General features: G+C 43.6%; 1 protein-coding gene across 1 annotated transcript in view; it reads left to right on the forward strand.

The window, feature by feature from the left end:
• Positions 1 to 19355, forward strand: part of LOC114027934 — a 102813-nt gene that overhangs the window by 70172 nt on the left and 13286 nt on the right. Inside the window, exons 5-6 of the mRNA XM_027842083.1 lie at positions 3656 to 3868; positions 11951 to 12092. Coding sequence (XP_027697884.1) covers positions 3656 to 3868; positions 11951 to 12092 — 355 coding nt within the window. The remainder of the gene's footprint in view (positions 1 to 3655; positions 3869 to 11950; positions 12093 to 19355) is intronic.

A 19355-nucleotide genomic window follows, 5' to 3' on the forward strand; every position in this document is an offset into this window, starting at 1 on the left:
CTTCCTAAACTGATATTCTCTGTCCCTACTCCCATCTACTCCCTCTTATTGTCTGTGCTCAAAAAACCTCTATAGACATCCTCTTGTCTGTGAAAGGAAGACCAGCCTCCTTAGCTGGCCATTCTGGTGCTTCCCCGGGCCACCTCCAATGGACCTTTCCAAAAATTTTCCAACCAACTTCCCCCTCCCCTGCACACTTTACCTGCCAGCCGTGTTCATCAAAGCTCTAGGAAGTAGCAATGACTTCCTAACTGAGTGATCTTGGACAGATCATTTATGTCCTACGTGCCTCAGTTTTCTCATCTGTAAAATGAGAGACATGAACTAGATGGCATTTATAATCCTTCCAGCTCTAGCTCTGTGCTCCCATGGTCCTATCATCTCTGTCCATCCTGGGTTTGCCCATACTGTTCACTATGCCTGGGTCGCTAACTTTCGCTACCCTTCTCCCACCCAGCCTCCCCCACCCCTCTGCCAAGCCCCTCCACACACATATATACACACATATGCACATGGGCGTTAGTGGTGCGCACACACATACACACATACACACACACACACACACACACACACACACACGTAGCCTTTCTACCTGTTGAGAACCTACAGCAGCAGAGTAGTGTAGAGAACAGAGTACCGGACTTTAAGTCAGAAAGACATGAATTCAAATCTTGCCTCAGAGCTTTACTAGCTGGGTGACCTTGGGCAAGTCGCTTACTTTCTATCTGACTCAGTTTTGCCATCTGTATAATGAGGATAATAATAACACCTACCTTCCAGGGTTGTTTTAAAGATAAAATAAGATAATATTTATAAAGTGTGTTATAAACTTTAAAGAGCTATATGAATGCTAGCTATTACTATCATTATCCTTGAAAGTCCAGCTCAGATGCCACCTAAATCCCCCAAACTAGGAAGATTTCGCTGAAATCTTTAGGATATTGTAGCTCTTCCTTGGGCAGCTAGGTGGCACAGTGAATAGAGCACTTGGCTTGGAGTCAGGAAGACTCATCTTCCTGAGTTCAGGTCTGGCCTCAGACACTTCCTAGCTATGTGACCCTGGGCAAGTCACCTAACCCTGTTTGCCTCAGTTTCCTCAGCTGTAAAATGAGCTGGAGAAGGAAAATGGCAAACCACTCCAGTATCTCAAGCCAATGAAACCTCAAATGGGGTCATGAAGAATCAGACACAACTGAACAACAAAATCCCTTCCTTGCACTTATCTCATTTCCTTGAATCTTAGTTATATGCAAACATATATTATTTCCCCAGGAGATTATAAGCCTTTTTAAAGTCAGGGACTGCATAAATGAGGAGACTGGACTAGGTGATCACTTCTATGTCTTGAAGGTCCTTCCAGCTCCTCCATTTTACGTTCCATAGCTGAGAGAGGAAGAGGGGAAGGGGAAAGGAAGGAAGAGAGAGAGAAGAAGAGAGAAGGAAAGGGAGGGAGGGGGCAAAGAGATGATGAGGGACAGGAGAGAGAAGGAAAGGGAGGGAGAGGGAAAAGGAGAAGGAGAGAGAGAAGAAAAGAAAGAGAGAGGGAAAAGGAGAGGGAGAGAAGGAAAGGGAGGGAAAGGGAAAAGGAGAGGAAGAGGGAGACTGAGACAGAGAGATAAACATTGATTAAATACTAGGTATCAGGTATCGGTGATGATGGGAAGACAAACACAGACAAACAAGACAGTCTCTGCCTTTACATTCTAATGGAGGAAGACCAACACAGAAAAGGGATCTGGAAAGGAGTAACACATCCAGATGTTCTATGTTCTGTGTTCTAACATTTTCCATTCTAACACCCTTTCTAGGTCTAACAGCTCCAGTTCTAACATTCTGTGACTTACATGAATCCTTTATCTTATTTCTCTTCCCACTGTGATTGGTGCCCATAGGTCCTTAATAGCCTAATATAAGTGTACCTTGACATTGCTTGACTTTCTTTTTTTACTGACTTCATTCCAGCCCCTAGTCCTCTCTAGCTCCACAGCAAATGGGGGAAGGGGAAAAAGGGCCCAGAATGTCAGCAGATGCTAAAAGTCCCAGAACCTGATGGCTACATCTTGCCCCAACATGACATCTGCTAAGCCACAAAAGATTGACTGGGCCTTAGCTGAACTGGCGCCCCTCGGGAGAGGGTCAAATAATTCAGGAAGGCAATCTGGAATATGAGTCAGAAAGCAGAGGCAGCCTTGGAAATCCTCTGGGAACTGAGGCCCCACATTCAATTCAACAAATCTTTTTTTTTTTTTTTTTTAGCTAAAGCCTCTTGTGCACCAGGATTTCTGTTAGATAGCCATAGGAGGAAACGCAGAGAGGAATAAGACAAAATTCTCACAGAGCTTACAATTTAAAAGGGAAGCTACAGCAGGTGCAATATTAATCACGAAGTTTGTGCTCCAGAGCTCCTATCCCATCTTCTATTTGACTGACTAGTCAGGTCCCTAGGGTGTGGCTATTATGTCTCCTCAGGCCTCTGGGGGGTGGAGGTCATCTCTGCAGTACTGTTGAGTTCACCAGCACCCACCAGTATGCTTCTCGCCATGATTAGGGGTTGGTTTTCAATTAGTCAATCAGGATCAATCAATCTGTCCTTGGCTCCCAATGCAGACTTCACCTCCATTGGTTGCTATCCCAGGGACTATGCTAGAATACTAATGGGAATAAAGGAAGTTCAAGATCTCTTGACCCTTTAAAACTTACAAGGTCCTCCTCCACAGTCAAACCAAGGCCAGGCCAAAGTCCTTTCTTCCCCATCCCAAGCAGCTTCTCAGAGAGTTATCAAAAATGGTGTCTCCTTTCTTGCCACTCACTTGGGTTCTGAATTGGTCTTCAACTTCAGAGATGACCCACAGAGCATAACTAAGTTTCCTCAGCCAATCAGAATGCTCTTCCTAGTAATATCACTCTAGTACATCCAAGGAATTTCACATTTAATCTAAAGTCTTTGAGTGATTGGTCAAATGACATTTGTTCTCACCTCATCAAGCTGTATGCCCGTAGACACCTTATCATTTTCAGTGGGTTGGGCTTACCTGATGGATTTAACTCAATCAACTTTACCCTTAGCAATTTTACATTTGCTGTTGTTTTTCAGTCATGTCTGACTCTTCATGACCCCATTTGGGGTTTTCTTGGCAAAGGTATTAGAGTGGTTTGCCATTTCCTTCTCCAGCTCATTTTATAGATGAGGAAACTGAGGCAAACAGGATTGAGTGACTTGCCCAGGATCACACAGCTAGTATGTGTTTAAGGCCAGATTTGAATTCAGGTCCTCCTGCCTTCAGGGCCAGTGCTCCATCTACTACTCATCTAGCAGCCCCCTCTTACCTTATTCTTCCAATACCAGCTATGTAGCCATAGGCAAGTCATTTGACCTCTTATCCTCAGTTTTCTCTTCTTTGAAATGGATATAATAGCAATTGTGCTATTTTTCATGGTTGTTTTGGTGAAGCCACTTTGTAAAACTTAAAATGCTAAAGAAATATAAGCTGTTATTATGGTTCAGTTGAGGGATGATGAGGGCTAGAATTAGGGTTATGGCCCTGAGAATAAAGAAATGATGGATTCATGAGGCATTGCTAAGGTAGAATTGATTCCCCTATCTACCAGCTGTGCTCATATGTCTTTTTTTTCCCCTCATCATCCCTGCCAACAGAAATTCACTCCAACCAGAGCGGCCCCATCAACAAGTACCCAGTCTTCACAGAGAGCACTGGCGACCCCAGCCTGCTGGTGTCCCCTCTGCTGGTGGCTGGGGTGGTCATCGGCCTGGTGCTATTTCTGTCCTGTGTGACCATCATTGTGGGCAGCCTGCGGAAGGATGGGCGACTCCGGAACCACCCACACCTGAGGAGGGACCCCACCTATGGTAAGAGAGAAGTGACCCTTCCCTTCTAGATCAGTCCAAGTCCCTGGATGCCCAGAGCATCACAAGCCCTCACTTGGCCTCAAGAGCTCAATGGGAGAGCAGCCAGAGGTTGAAGCCAATTACCCCAGTGACTAATAAATGGCATCCAAAAATTAGAGCTGGAAGGGACTTGAGAACATAGAATGTTAGGACGTGGAATTTAGAATGTTAGAATTGGAAGGCATTTCAGTGATCTAGAGCAGTAGTGTCCACACTGGGATTGTTGCTGGCCACCATGACACCTCTGGTCTAGAGTAATGTCGTCCTCAAACAGATAGGAAACTGAGGCTTTAAAGGGGTAATGTGACTTGCCCGAATTCCCACAATCTCATGATAGACCTGGGACTAAAACTCAGATCTTCTGACCATAAATCCAATCATTCTGCTATCCCTCTCTTCAAGTCATAAGTCATTGAGGCAACTGGTGGAAGAGGCTTCCATTTGTGTCCAGAGCACCCCCAAACAGTGGCCCTCAAAGTTCCAGTGTAACTTATTGTGTCCCTGCCAAAAACATGGAAAAACAATATATTGAGTCATTGATTCTTGCCGCTCCCCTGGGATACATTCTATTCAACGAGGAGAGCAAGGAGAAAGGAAATAAGCATTTGTTAAGAACCTACCATGTACCAGGCACTATGTTAAGTGCTTTTACAAATATTATCTCATTTGATCCTTACAACAATTCTGGGAGGTAGATACTCTTATTAATCCCATTTTACAATTGGGGAAACTGAGGCAGACTGTGGTTAAGTGACTTGCCCAGGGTCACACAGCTAGTAAGTGTCTAAGGCCTTTCAGGCCCAGGACTCTGTCCACTACACTATCTACATATGTTCATTCAAACGTGATGGCTGAAGACTAGTGCCAATTGAAACCCTACCTATTCTTTAAGGCCCAGGTGCCACTTCTTCCATGAATTCCTTGATTTTCCGCAGTGGAAAGTTATTACTCCCTCTCTGAATGCCCCATATTACTTTACTAAGTACTTCTTTAGCATTTAGCAGCAGCTAGGTAACTCAATGGATAGCACACTGGGGTCTGGAGTCAAGAAGACCTCAGTTCAAATCTACCCGTGTGACCCCAGGTGAGTCATTTAACCTCTTTCTCCCTCAGTTTTGCCAACTGTAAAATGGGGAAGAATAAATAGCATGTTTATTCCTTGCATTTCCATTTATGCTCCTTTGAAGAAAGTCCATTATTTAAGTAAGAGTCTGTCCCTTTAGAAATTAAAGCTCTTTGTAACATATGTTGAATATTAACTTCAGAAATCCCCTTTCATACCAGGAAGCTGGGCTTATCAAAAGGATCCATGCTGTAGTCCCCCTGACGAAAGCATAATGACTTACTTCTACTAAAAATAATGAGTAATACACATTATAAGTATCTACAGAAGGCTTCATGGTACATGAGAAATTTGGGTTTGGAGTCAGAGGACCTGCGTTCCAATTCTACCTGTCACTTACTATCTATGTGACTTTGGGCAACTCATTAAACTTTTCTGGGCTTCTGTTTTCTTATATATTCCAGAGTTGTCATGAGGATAAAATGAGATTGTATTTTTTTTAAAGTGATTAGCACAGGGCCTGGCACATAGTAGGTGCTATATAAATGCCCATTCCCTTCTGCCTTACATGTAAGATGAGGGTGTTAGATTAGGTGACTTCTGACATCCCTTCCAGTTCTAAAGTATGTTCCCATGACCTTTAAAGAAACTTAAAATTGTTGTTATATAGTGAGCTTCTCTTCATTGCTTCATTATCTAATGAAGAGAGTCTTTTAGACATATGGCTCAGTTCAGTTCAATGGATAGTTTTTAAGTACCTGCAATGTCTAAGGACCTGGGCCTAACACTAGGAAAATAGTGGTTCATGTAGTACAAGCTTACAGTCTAGATGCTTACAGTCTAATGAAACAAAGAAGAAATATACAACTATATATAGTGCAAGAGACAGAGAGATACCTCCAAAGTTGAGTTCCCTGCTAAGTGCTGTAAGATACTTGAGAGAGTGGGAGGAGGGTGGGGAGGCAGGGGTGAAGGGTGGTGTGGAGGCTTCCAAGAAGGCTTCCTGGAAGAAGTAGAACATTCTAGGCATGAGGAATGGCCTGAGCAAAAGCACAGAGATGGGATGGGGCAAGAGGAAAACCAGAGAAGGAAGGTTAAGCTGGAACATAGAACGCATGGAGAATACTTGAGATGAGACTGGACTTGTAGATTACCATGCAACTGTGGAGACTTTGGAAAGGCAGAATTGCAAGTTTCTTCTTTACTCAACAATAGAGGGTCCTTCCTTCTTTCCTTCCTTCCTCCCTCCCTCTCTTCCTTCCTTCTTTCTTTCCTTCCTTCCTTCCTCCCTCCCTCTCTTGCTTTTTCCTTTCTTCCTTCCTTTCTTCTTTCCTTCCTTCCTTCCTTCTCTCTCCATCTGTTCACATGGGGAATCATACCCTAAAACATATCTATACATGTGGATGTTCTACCAAATCACCTAAACCTTGCAAGATATTTTGGAGTTTGGGGGCTAGATTTATTTTTCTTTTTTCTTTTATTTTTCTCTTCACTAAATATTTATTCTATCATTTCAAAAAAAACTGGGACAATTAATTCTTTTGTCTCATGTAATTTCATTTATGATTTCTTGAAATAGAGCTTTGGAAAACCAGACTTTGATAAAGCCCACTGGGATTCAAATGGAGCTATTTGACTATGCCTTTAGACCTCAAATCACTCTGGCTCTCACTGATTGGCCAATAACAGGTTCCAGTCCAAACCTCACTTGGTCATTGTTTGGGTTTTGATGGCTCAGAATGAGTGTAAATAGCAATTGTTTCTGTTCTGGCCAAAAACTCTGAGGCTCTTTCCCCACTCCCAGGCTGATTTTTTTTTTTTTTTTGAGTAAGCAAACTAGACCATCTTTTGCCTCATTTCTTACCTAGCCTTAAATCACTGAATGGCCTCAGACAAACTGAGACCTGGGAAAGACATTAGCTTAAAAAGGCCAAGCTCTCCCACTGCGTTTGGGGCTATCTCCAGTCATTTCTGACCTGTGTTTTGCCAGCTACAAGAAGGCATTTGCATGACTCTACACTCAGATGACTCTGGAGGAGAGAGTGAGGCTGATGACTTTGCATAGCTCTGTCTCACTTAAATCCAATTGACTTGTCAAGTCGAGACATCACCCTCCTGATGTCATTGGTCCTCTTTGAGAATGAAGGCTGAACAACAACAGCAGTGGAAAGCTACCCTAAGTTTGGAATAGAGGAGTGGCCTAATCATACTGGTACATTAGAAAGACAATTGTATCACCAATAGAACATATGTGGTGCATAAATATTGCTCCTTATCCTAAAATTGAAGGCCTTCCACAACCTGGCTCCAAAGAGCATTTCCACCCTTGTTCACATTATTCCCCCTTCATATACCCTCCATTCCAACTCAACTGGACTACTGGATTACTGGAACTGACTGTTCTTGCAACTTGACATTCCGTCATCCACCTCTGTACATTCATAGAAGCCATCCCTCATGCCTAGAATGTCCTCAGTTCAACTTGCCTCTCTGTTTCCATCTCCTCCTTCAAAGAGTGGCTACGTTTTCAATGAAGCCTTTTTTTATTACTTCAGATGGAAGTACTCTCCCTCCTCAGATTTTCCCAGCTCACTTTGCCTGAATCTCTACTTTGTCCCTATCAGATGCTATGTTGTATCTTATTTCTATGTATACATGGCCTCTATCCCTTCTTGGTAAATTGAAAACTCTTTGAGGGAAAGGAGTGTTGTTTTTCATCTTTGCATCCCCAAGACCAACCCCAGGTCCCTTGTGCACAGTAAGGCACTTTATAGATATTTATTTAAATGAATTCAATTCATTTCCATTTGGAATCCTGGCAGGACACCTGGGCTTGAGTCCCAGTTCTGCCACCAAGTCATTGAATGACCTTGACCATGACCCCATCTCTAAGCCTCAATTTCATCATCTGTCAAATAGGAAGGTTGGATTCAATGGTCTTCAGGTCTCCCTCAGCTTTAAAACATGCTGTGATCTGTAATCATTCACACTCACTAAGCTGTGTGAGTACAAGGGTTTAGACATCCAGAGAAGACGCAGGACATTATGGTGTCAGGGAGATAAGTTGGCATGTGCCATATCAGATTGCCTGCCCTGGCAGAGACAGTTTGGATCGAGTGGAAAAATGAGGACATGTACAAGATAAAAAAGACTGTAAAAAAAAAAAAAACTCACCCTGAGGCTTGAGGGAACAGTAAAAGAGACAGATTGGGAAATGTTCCTACAGATAACATACAACCCAGCAGCCCAACAATGTTATGATGGCTGTGGAGGGATTCACACTCTCTTTGATGGTGGATGCTGCCCGGGAAGAGGCAGGGCAAAAGGACTGAAGAAGGCTAGTACTTGAGTAAGAAAGAGCCTGGGTTTAGGTCTTCTTTGTGACATTTATTAGTAATGTGTCCATGGGCAAGCCACTTAACTTGGAGGCAGCTAGGTGGATCAGTGGAGTCAGGGAGACCCGAATTCAAATACTACCTCAGACTTTCTAGTTCTATTTCCTTGGAAAATCATTTAACCTTTCTCAGCTTTGATCTATTTAGATCCAATGGCCTCTAATGTCCCGTGCAACTCTAAATCTATGATTCTGTGATCCCATGAATCTTTCTGAGCCTCTGTTTCCTCATATGTGAAATAGAGTTGATATCCGTACTACCTACCTCATAGTGTGTCTGTGAGGATTAATAATAATAATAATTACCATGTCTATAGTACTATAAGGTTTACCAAGGACTTTTCTCATATATTATTAGATAGGACAAGTATTATAATAATAATTTTACATGTGGGGAAATTGAGACTCAGAGGGGTTATTAATAATTATAATTCATGTTTATATTGTGATTCAAAAAACTCTTTATATATGTTATCTCATTTGATCCTCACAATAACCCTGGGAATGATTATTTTCCCCATTTTATAGATAAGGAAACTGAAGTTGATAGAGGATAACTTGCTCAGGGTTACATAACTAGCCGGTGTGTGAAGCAGGAATTGAATTCAACTCTTCCAGACTCCAGGTCCAGCATTCTGCATTCTCTGTCCCACCTGCTCTGTCCCATTGGCTCTAAGTGACCTAGCCATGGTTATATAGCTAATGTGAGATGATGGGCCTAAATTGCTTTGAAGTCCTATGTAATTGGGAGTTATTCTTACCATTATTAATATGAGTCACTGTTTGCAATGCCTCAAGGCACAAAGGAGGCTCTTGCTGCCAGGAAGGCAGAGGGAGGATGCCCTTGGCATTGTGGCATGATCCCAGGTGAGTCAGAAGCTCAGGGAGACAGATTTGCTCCACTCTTGATTCTCTGCTTCACCTTTGGAGGCCCTGACCTTCTGTGCAGCCGACTCAGTGCATCAGTAAATTAGTCTTTGATCTATTTGGCTAGCTAGCCCATCCCCAAAACAAAAACCCTGGTGCTGCACAGGGGATGAGTAGAACATGATGGTGGGTTAGCTTAGAAACTCAGTAGAGCCCAGAAGCCTCTGCCTGACCTCAGGGACCACCTCCAGGGCCCTCCTCTCCTTACCTAGAGTGACAGCCATTGTGAATCTGTGGCATGGGACACACACACACACACACACACACACGCACAGGATACAGGCATACCTAGGGGGTGGCTGTGCCTGGGAGGCAATGTGGTACAGCAGAGAGAACTTTGGGCTAGAAGTCAGGATTCAAATGTCAGCCCTACTATGTATTACTACTAATACTACCATTACCACCACCACTACCACTACTTCTACTACTACTACTACTACTACTACTACTTCTACTACTACTACTACTACTAACTGCTAGCTAACTTTTATATAATAGCTACTGTGTGCTAGTCACTATGCTCAATGCTTTACAAGTATTATCTCATTGGAGCAACCCAACAACCATGGGAGGTAGGTGCTATTATTATTATTCCCATTTTACAGAGGAGGAAACTAAGGCAAACAGAGGTTAAGTGACATGCCAAACATTGCACAGCCAAGTGTCTGAGGTCAAATTTCAACTCAGGTCTTCCTAACTTCAGACCCAGCACTATCTTTATCCCATGAGCCTCCTCAGTTTTCTCGTCCATAAAATGAAGACGTTGGACTAGATCATCTTAAAAGTCCCTTCCATCCTTGAGATTCTGTGGTTCAAGATCCCACTGGCCCTGGCTCTGTGTATTCTGTTTCACTAGGCTAAGCTAAGTATTTCATTTTAACTTTTATTTCAAGATGGGAATCCTCCCTTAATCAACTGCAGCCACTTCCCCTATTGGGTGTCAGACCAACCTTCCTACAGATGGAGACAGTGTTGGAATCAAAGCACTGAGCCAAAAACTGTGGGCCACACTAATGCCCTGTTGGTAAAACTGTGAATTATTTCAACCATTCTATAAAGCAGTTTGGAATTATGCAAATAATGTGGATAAATTGCCCATACCCTTTGCTCCAGAGATTGCACTTCTAGGTATATACACCAAGGACGTCATTGACAAAAGGAAAGACTCTATATGCACCAACATTTTTATAGCAAAACTTTTAAAGATGGCAAAGAACTAGAGACAAAATGGATGCCCATCATCTGGGGGATGGCTAACCAAATTGTGGTCCCTGAATGTAACAGCCTAGTACTTATGCTAAAGAAACAACAAACATGATGTTTGTCATGGTCTTCTACCAGAGAAGCATGGAGAGATTAACCTGACTGATACAAGTGAAATAAACTGAGATAAGAGAACACAGTGGCATTCAGAGGCTACTGGTTTAGAGAAAGAATAATGAAGCTGCTCATGCAGGTGCCACCAGACCGTGATGTCACTGAATGGAATTCAGCTTATGTGCTGCACAGTCATACAGTATTCATGGAATTTTAAAGCTGAGAGATCTCAGAACACAGACTGTTAGAGCTGGAATACCATCAGAACAGAGAACATCAGAGAAATTAGGAACCATAGAGCCAGAAGGGATATGAGATGTAATATCAATGCTAGAAGAGACCTAAAATATAAAGTATTTTTAAAAAATCGAATGTTAGAGGTAGAAGGAACCTTAGAGTATATATCAGAGATGGAAGCAATCTTAATTTCAGAGGCTAGAAGATACCTTAGACTTCATCTAACCTAACAATCCTTCCCTTGCCGCCATTTTACAAATAAAGAAATGGAAGCCAAGGTATCACCTACAGCAGTGTGGGCTCCCTGAAGTCATGGTGCTTCAAGATCTCCTCAAAACCTTCAGGGGGACCTAAGTGTGTGCCTTCCTGGGTGTCGCTGGATTATGAAGGAAGAAGATTGCAAACGAAGGCAGGGGAGGAATAAAATTTAAGAGAACGGCCAAATTCTCTATTTTCCATGCTGATAGAGAAGCCAGATAATACTAGAATGGAATATGATCCAAAAAAGCAATTCAATTCAGTTCTAGGATGATAGTTGACAACCCCAATTCTTTTTCCCTGGGCAGATAGATATTCAGATGAGTTTCCATTATAGCCTTTGAGAGAGGCAACCATGTACAGAAAAAATAAGTCTTTCTCCACATACTCCAGTGATAATGCTCACACTGAATAATCTACAGGAAGAAAATTGAGTTGGTTATATAATTTTTCTCCTCAACAGTGTGACTACCCTAACCCTGTTCAGCTCAGACTTTTGCTTAATCATCATCATCATCATCATCATCATCATCATCACCACCATTCACATTTCTGTAGGGCTTAAAGGCTTTCCTCACAACAGTCCTGTGAGTTGGATGGTGCATGTAGCATTATTCCCATTTTGATTGTTGAAAGACATTTATATTGATGAAGCAACTTGTTTGAGGTCACAAGGTGATAAGTGCCAGGCATTGAACCCACCTGTCCAGACACCAAGACACGTGTTCTTTCTACCACTACCTTCACCAGACATGTCCAGCCAAGGTCTGTGGCTACTACTCTCTCAAACCCATTGCCATTCCCTTTCCTGGATGCAGGGAATGAGAGCTTAACTTTTCTTTTCCAGCTCCAGATGGCTTCTCCTATGGTGGCTCTGTTGGAGAGCTGAGATCCACCTGCATCGAGGAGTTCCCTCCTGCCTTCGACTTTGGTGCCTACATGGAGACATTGTCCCAAGTCAACGTGCTGTACCCAGACTCACCCCCGGGGTAAGGAATTCTCAAAGATCTTGGGATCAAAGAATCACAGAATTTAAAGATAATTTCATTGGAGGATTTTAAGCTAGTCAAATGCCCTTGCTTTACAGATAAGGAAAGTGAGCCTCAGAAAGGAGACTTGACTTGCTCAAAGTCACACAGGTAGCAAGTAGCAATAGTAGGATTCAAACCCAGGTCCTCTGAAGAGCTAACAGTCTTTCCATCAAAGTCCTTATTACATGAATATAGTGAAATTATCTCCTACTGGGGCTTTCCCAGTGAGGATTATAATGTGACTGATAATGGCTACATCCTAAGGGTTAACTGAATTCTATATGGCAGGAAGAACCAATAGGATAAAGGTACAGAGATTTCTAAAGGAAAATGCCTTGTAATTACCTTGTGGATATTATGCCTATTACTTTGGATTTTTGTAATGTTTATTTTTGTTGATGATTGCTGGGTTCTTAATGATTTCAATCAGTTGCCCCTTCTATGGAGTGTATTGCAACCTCTGCCCCCTCCAATGGGTCAGAAGCTGCATGAGGGCAAAGACTGCTTCATTTGCCTGGTATCCCAGAGAGTACAGTGCTTTTGTGCCTAAGAGAGAGACCCCTCTGTGATTGTCACAGAACAATCTCCTTTATAGAGATGGGCGATGGCAGCATCTTTGAATTCCTGGGGGATAACCCAGAAGATTTCAGTCAGCTTTTGTATGAGCTGCCTTGTACCCCCACCTTGTAAATCTCAGCTGGAACAGAACCAGCACCAGGTGCTTTGCCATAGGAGAGGAGCCTGATGGCATCCAAAATCTCCTCTTCAGTTGGAAATTCAGCTAGGGGGAGATTGACTTAAACCAGAAGTAAATGGTCAATGGCTTCAGCATTGATTGAGGACGGTCTGCTGAAAACACTATGGGAGTGTTCAGCCCATCTCTCTAAGATCATGTCCTTATCACTAATCAATGTGGCTCCATCAGCACTGAGTAGTTGAAATGCACCATAGGTCCTTGGCCCATAAATAGCCAAGAATCCTGCATTTCTGTAAGTTTTGCTTGAACTTTACTTTTGATGGAATAGGTGCTTAATAAATGCTTATCAAATAAATGAATGAATGAATGAGGAAGGGGAGCCTCTGGGATAGGGCCAGCTCTTAGAGACTGACTGCAACTGATATGATAATATCATCCCTATGTTATGATTTTTTCAACCTGAGAACCCAGAAGTTTTCTTGTCTATAAGGCTCTCACTAAACAAGGCTTATAAATGCTTCCTGTTTTAAATGAAAAACAAGGTAAGAAGAAGCATCTTCTCTCAAGGTCCTGGTGGAGGGAAGGAATATAGGCTCAGATCAGCACTGACTTGGGGACCTGGGAGGGAAGTTGTTGTTATTCAGTCATTCAGTCATATCCGACTCTTCATGACCCCATGGACCACAGCATGCCAGGCCCTTCTGTCCTCCACTATCTCTTGAAGTGTGTTCAAGTTCAAGTTCATTGTTTCCATGACACTAGCTATCCATCTCATCCTCTTCTGTCCCTTTTTCCTTTTGCCTTCAATCTTTCCCAACATCAGGGGCTTTTCCAATGAGTCCCATCTTCTCATTATGTAGCCAAGAGATTTAAGCTTCACTTTCAGTATTTGACCTTCCAGTAAAGAGCCTGAATTAATTTCTTTAAGTATTGACTGATTTGTTCTTCTTGCTGTCCAAGAGACTCTCAAAAGTCTTCTCCAGGACCACCATTTGATTCTGTGGTGCTCAAATTCCCTATAATCCAACTCTCACAGCTATACATGGCTACTAGAAAAACCATAGCTTTGATTTTGTTAGCAAGGCGATGTCTCTGCTTTTTAGTATGCTGTCCAGATTTGCCATAGCTTTCCATCTAAGGAGCAAGCATCTTTTAATTTCATGGCTGCAATCCCTGTCTGCAGTGATCTTTGAGCCCAAGCATGTAAAATCTGACACTGCTTCCATTTCTTCTCCCTCTATTTGCCAGGAGGTGATGGGACCAGTTGTCAAGGTCTTAGTTTTTTTGATGTTAAGCTTCAAGCCAGCTTTTACACTCTCTTCTTTCACCCTCATCCAAAGGCTTCTTAATTCCTCTTCACTTTCTGCTGTCAGAAGGGGGAAAGGGCTGGTGCTTTTCCTGGGACAGGGGAGTGGGAAAACAAAGCAGGGACTTCTCTTGTTCATTTCCATGTTGCTAACAACCTGTGAGTAGTACAAACTGCCCAGTTTGAGACCCAACTGTCCAGTTCCAGTTGGGCAATGCAGCTCTTTCCTTCCTTCTCTTCCTCTTTCTTCCTCCCTCTTCCTTTCCTCTCTCTTCCTTTCCTCTCCTCTCCTCTCTTCTCTCCTCTCCTTTCCTTTCCTTCTTCTCCCTCTGTCCACATAGGGCATACTGCCTTCATCTGTGGGTGCTTTGCCTAAAGGAATGTAAATTTTAATCTCTGATATCTTTAGTTTAGGGGCTAGATTTCTTTAAGGACCTGCCCTAAACCCAAATCACTCTGACTCTCTTTGATTGTCCAATAATAGGTCCCAAACCTGGTCATTTTGGGGGCCCTTATGGCTCAGAGTGAATGTGAATAGCAATTGTTTCTGTTTTCCACCAGAAACCCTGAGGGTCTTCCCCTCCCAGACTGATTTATTTTTGTTGACTAGGTAAAAGAGGCCATTCTTTGCCTCATTTCTTACTTAACCTTAATCACTGAATGGGTGTTGCTTCAGTCAAACTGCCAAGGTGCCCCACTGCATCCCAGGCCATCTCCAGTCATCCTGATCTATATCTTGCCACTGGACCCAGATGGCTCCAGAGGAGAAAGTGAGGCTGGTGACTTTGCACATCCCTCCCTCACTTAAATCCAATTCACTGGCAAGTCATGGCATCACCTTCCTGATGTCATGGTCCTCTTCTAGAAGGAAGGACAAACAACAATAAATTGGCCCTCCTTGACCAGGTTTTCATTAACTATGAGGGCAGTATGGCAGTGGGGCCGTGTAATAACATTAAATGAGCTGATATTTCCATAGTTCTTTAAGGTTTGCAAAGGACCTTCCTCACAACAGCAATTTTATAGACCAGGACACTGAAACTCAGACAGGATTAGTGATTTGCCCATGCTTACCCAGCTAGTGGCAAGGCTGGGATTTAAACCCAGGTCTTGGAACTCTGAATTCTTCCTTTTTCTACTCTACCACACAACTTCAATACACAGAGCTGTGTTTTTCAGACTCCAAGGTTGAGCCAAGTATTGGGTTGAATGATTCTGATTTTTCTGAGACAATGGGACTATGGCCTATATTGGTTATATGTCATTTTCTTCCCTCTTGATTGAAAGAAGAATCAATCAGAAACATGATGCCATGGAAACATGAAGTGTAAACACCCCCAGCCCCTCATTGCCATCTGGTAGTTTCTGAACTGTCTGATTGGAAAGATGAGCCAATAAGCTTGGTCCATTGAGCACAGATGGGTGAATGCTCAGATCAGTGCTGCAGTGTTGGAGGGAGCTGAGGGAGAGAGGCACCATTCGCATCTGGAGCGGTGAAGGAGCCTGGCATATTGGCTTGGGGTTTCTGGCCTTGCAAAGAACATAGGCCATGCTAAGCCTGAGGAATTTAATTTAAGGATTAGATTAGAAAGCTTAGGTGCCACTCAGTCTGGAACTGAGTAGATTGCTTTTATCTGCAGTTCTAATGACCTTCCCCTGGTATATCATTTCTCATTTTGTATATTCTATTTCCTTTGTGAATGAACCCTAGAAAACACACTCCAATGGCCCAAAGCTGAATTGTGGCCGCAGGGGGAAAAAAAAAACAGGAGAGGAACTAGTAATTGAATGTGACAGATTTCTAAACCCAAGGAGATAGGCTGGCTCAGAACAGACTGTTAGACCTAGGAGAAACAGCATCCTGTACTGGAAAGAGCCCTGAATCTGGAGGCTGGTGATGGTTCTGATTCTCTTTGGGTCTGAACATGTCAGTGCAGGCCCCTCCCCCCCACCTCTTGTCAGTCAACACTCCTGGCTCCCTATTACGCCTACAATCAAATAGAAAATCTTACATTTGACTTTTAAAGTCCTTCCTAACCTGGTCCTCCCCTACCTTTTCAGTCTCCTCACACCATATTCCTCTCTACATTCTCCATGACCCGGGCCTCCTTGTCATTCCACACACAAGATACCCCCCTCTTCCAATTCCAGGCATTTTCCCTGGCTGTCCCTCATGCCTAGAATTTTCTCCCTCCTCACCTCTGTCCCCTGGCCTCCCCGGCTTCCTTCATGTCTCAGCTGAAATCCTACCTTCTGCAAGAAGCCTTTCCAGGTGCTTTATTGATCATCTCTGGTCTGTATGGTACTTGTTTGCATGTTGTTTTCCTCATTAGACTGGGAGTTCCCCTTTCTGAGCCTTTCTTTGCATCCCCAGGACTAAACCCCATGCCTGCCATACAGTAAGTGTTCAATAAATGTTTCTTGACTTAACCTCTCTGTGCCTCAGTTTCCTCATGTGTAAAATGAGGTGGTAGGACTTGGAGACCTCCAAGGTCCCTTCTAGTTTTAAAGCTATGACCTTGTGATCCTATTCCTGGCTAGCTCCTATGTATATAGCAACCTAAGGTTTACAACAATCCCATAAGGTAGGTGTTATTCCCTTTCCCATTTGACAGATGAGGCAAGTGAGGCCTAGGCAGGTTAAACAACTTACCTGAGGTGAGGAAATTGAGTTAGAGATAATAGTGGTAACATTAAAACCCAGGTTCTCTGGCCCCAAGGATCTAACATTCTTGTCATTTGGACAGCCTCCGAATGGAAGAAATGGTGCCCTGGGAGGCCAAATCAGGCTAGCAAGGCCTAAGATTCAGAGTCTGATTTTTCATAGGGTGCCAGGTAATATACATTCCCTCCCAGCCTAGACTCTGACTAGAAGGCAGTATGGTACTATGGGAAGAAACCTGGGTTCAAATTCCAGCCTCTGTCATTTATTATCTTAAATTGATCTAAAATAAGTTGCTTTCCTTATCTGGGCCTATGTTCTCACATGTAAAATGAAAGGGTGGCCTGGATGAACTCTAACTTCGGAATCCTAGGGTGACGCAACCAAAGGGCTTAAACCTACCATATAACTGGTGAGGAGCCACCTAACTGAGCTCGTCATCACTTGTCATTCCTCTCTCCTACCTTCTGCCCCGCCTCGCGTCCCATGACCTCACTCTCAGGAAATTTGAAAGTAGATGGGTAGCGCATCAGAGCTGGCAAGGACTTTACACGGTATCAGTCAGACCTTCTCATCTGAGCGAGGGGAGGAGGATATGGAGGTCCAGAGAGGGGAGGTCACTTGTCCAAGGTTGCACGGAGGCAGCAGCTGGAACAGATCCCTTTCATGTGCATTTTCTTAAAAGCAGCCGCTTGCTTGCATGAAGGAGCTTCAGGGGTCTTTGAAGTGGTTTTCCAAACGGGGTTAAGAGGAATTGGGCATCAGAGCCCCATGGTTTGGTCAGGGTGCTGAGGGGCTCCAGAACTGTCCCACTCCAGATAGCTATTTGCTCAATCCATCCTGACAGCCCTGAAGAGGTCACCAGCACCCCTCCCCAGGGGCTGCTGATTCCCTCATGATTCTGAGAGCCTCTGCACTGCCTGTCACATTGATTTCAAGAGAGGTATTCTGCCAGATGACAGGCCTGAAGGGAAAGCAGACAAACTGATGTACCTCTGCCCTTCACGCCCTCCAGTGGGCTTAGTCAGACAAGACGTGCTCTTGTCCCATTCCTTTGGAGAGTTTCCTCTGCTCAAAGACACTTGTAAACCCCAGGCAAAGGGGTAACCTATGAGCCTGACAAGAGGCCCCATAGCACCAAACACCTCTGAGGACACCGTTGGGAGTTTCTCTCTCTACCCCTCCACAATTCATTCCTTTCCTTTCCCCTCCCTTTTCATTAAACAACAAAAACAATGCCACATAGTAATAAATCTCCTTTTTCTCCTTTCTTCTGACCATAAAATGTTAAAGCTATAGGAGACCTGAGAGCATGGACTATTAGAACACTGTACATAGAATGGCTGCCTTTTGAGGGAATTTTGAAACTCGGCTTCTCTATCTCACTCTGGCTGGAAGAACCATAGCTACTCACCGGTCCAAACCCATTGCTGATGGTCATGGAGACTATGACCTACTCTCAAATTTCCAATCACCACTCAGGCAACCTGGTGCCCCCATTCCCAGTGACTCCCCATCATGGTACTGAACATAACAAAGACACCCAGTCAGCTTAGCCTACTATAACTCAGAACTCCTATACTCAAGCAATCCATTAGCCTCAGCCTTCCCAGTAGCAGGGATTATAGACATGTCCCACCACAACCAGCAGGATATAGAGTATTAAAGCAGGAAGGAATCTGGGAATATAGTCTCCTAGAGCCAGAAGTATCATTGTTGTGTTGTTGTTCAATCATCTCCAACTCTTTGTGACCCCATTTGGGGTTTTCTTGGCAAAGATACTGGGGTGGTTTGCCATTTTCTTCTCCAGCTCATTTTACAGATGAGGAAACTGAGGCAAACAGGGTTAAGTGGCTTGCCTAGGGTCACACAGCTACTAAGGGTCTGAGGCCAGATTTGTCCTCACATTAAGATGAGTTTTCCAGGTCGTGCACGCTGTGCACTATGGCGCCACCTGGCTGTCCCAGAAGGGGGCTTTAGGGAAACTAATTAAATGCCATGTTTCACAGAGAAAGAAACTAAGGAGGGAGTGAAGGTGATTCACAGCTAGTTCATCCACTAATTAGTGACAAAGTCAGCACTAGAATCCAAACTGCCTTACATTCTTATGGGAATTTTTTTCCCACCCCATGTTGCTTATGCAGCATGACATACTACTAGGAAAGCACCCTCAAGGTCTGGCTGGTCTGGACAGAAAATCTTTGCCCGTCATACAGTTCAACAAAAATGTATTAAGGAAGGAAAGACAGAGGGGAGGAAGGAAAGAAAAGGAGGGAGGGAAGAAGGGAGGGAGGAAAAATGGAAGGAAGGAGGAAGGGAGTGAGGAAGAAAGAAAAAAAGGAAGAAAGGAGGGAGGGAGAGACGAAGGAAGGAAGGAGCGGAAGGAAGGGAAAAAGGAAGGAAGGAAAGAAGAGAGGGAGGAAAGAAGAGAGGGAGGATAGGAGGAAGGCAGGAAAGAAGACAGGTAGGGAGGGAAGAAAACCAGCATTTATTAAGTACCTACTACATGCAAGACCCTGTCCTTAAAGAAGAGAAAGAGATTAGAGCCCTTTTCAC

Source organism: Vombatus ursinus, unplaced genomic scaffold, assembly GCF_900497805.2.
Source record: "Vombatus ursinus unplaced genomic scaffold, bare-nosed wombat genome assembly UNPS02014864.1, whole genome shotgun sequence".
Lineage (NCBI taxonomy): Eukaryota > Metazoa > Chordata > Mammalia > Diprotodontia > Vombatidae > Vombatus > Vombatus ursinus.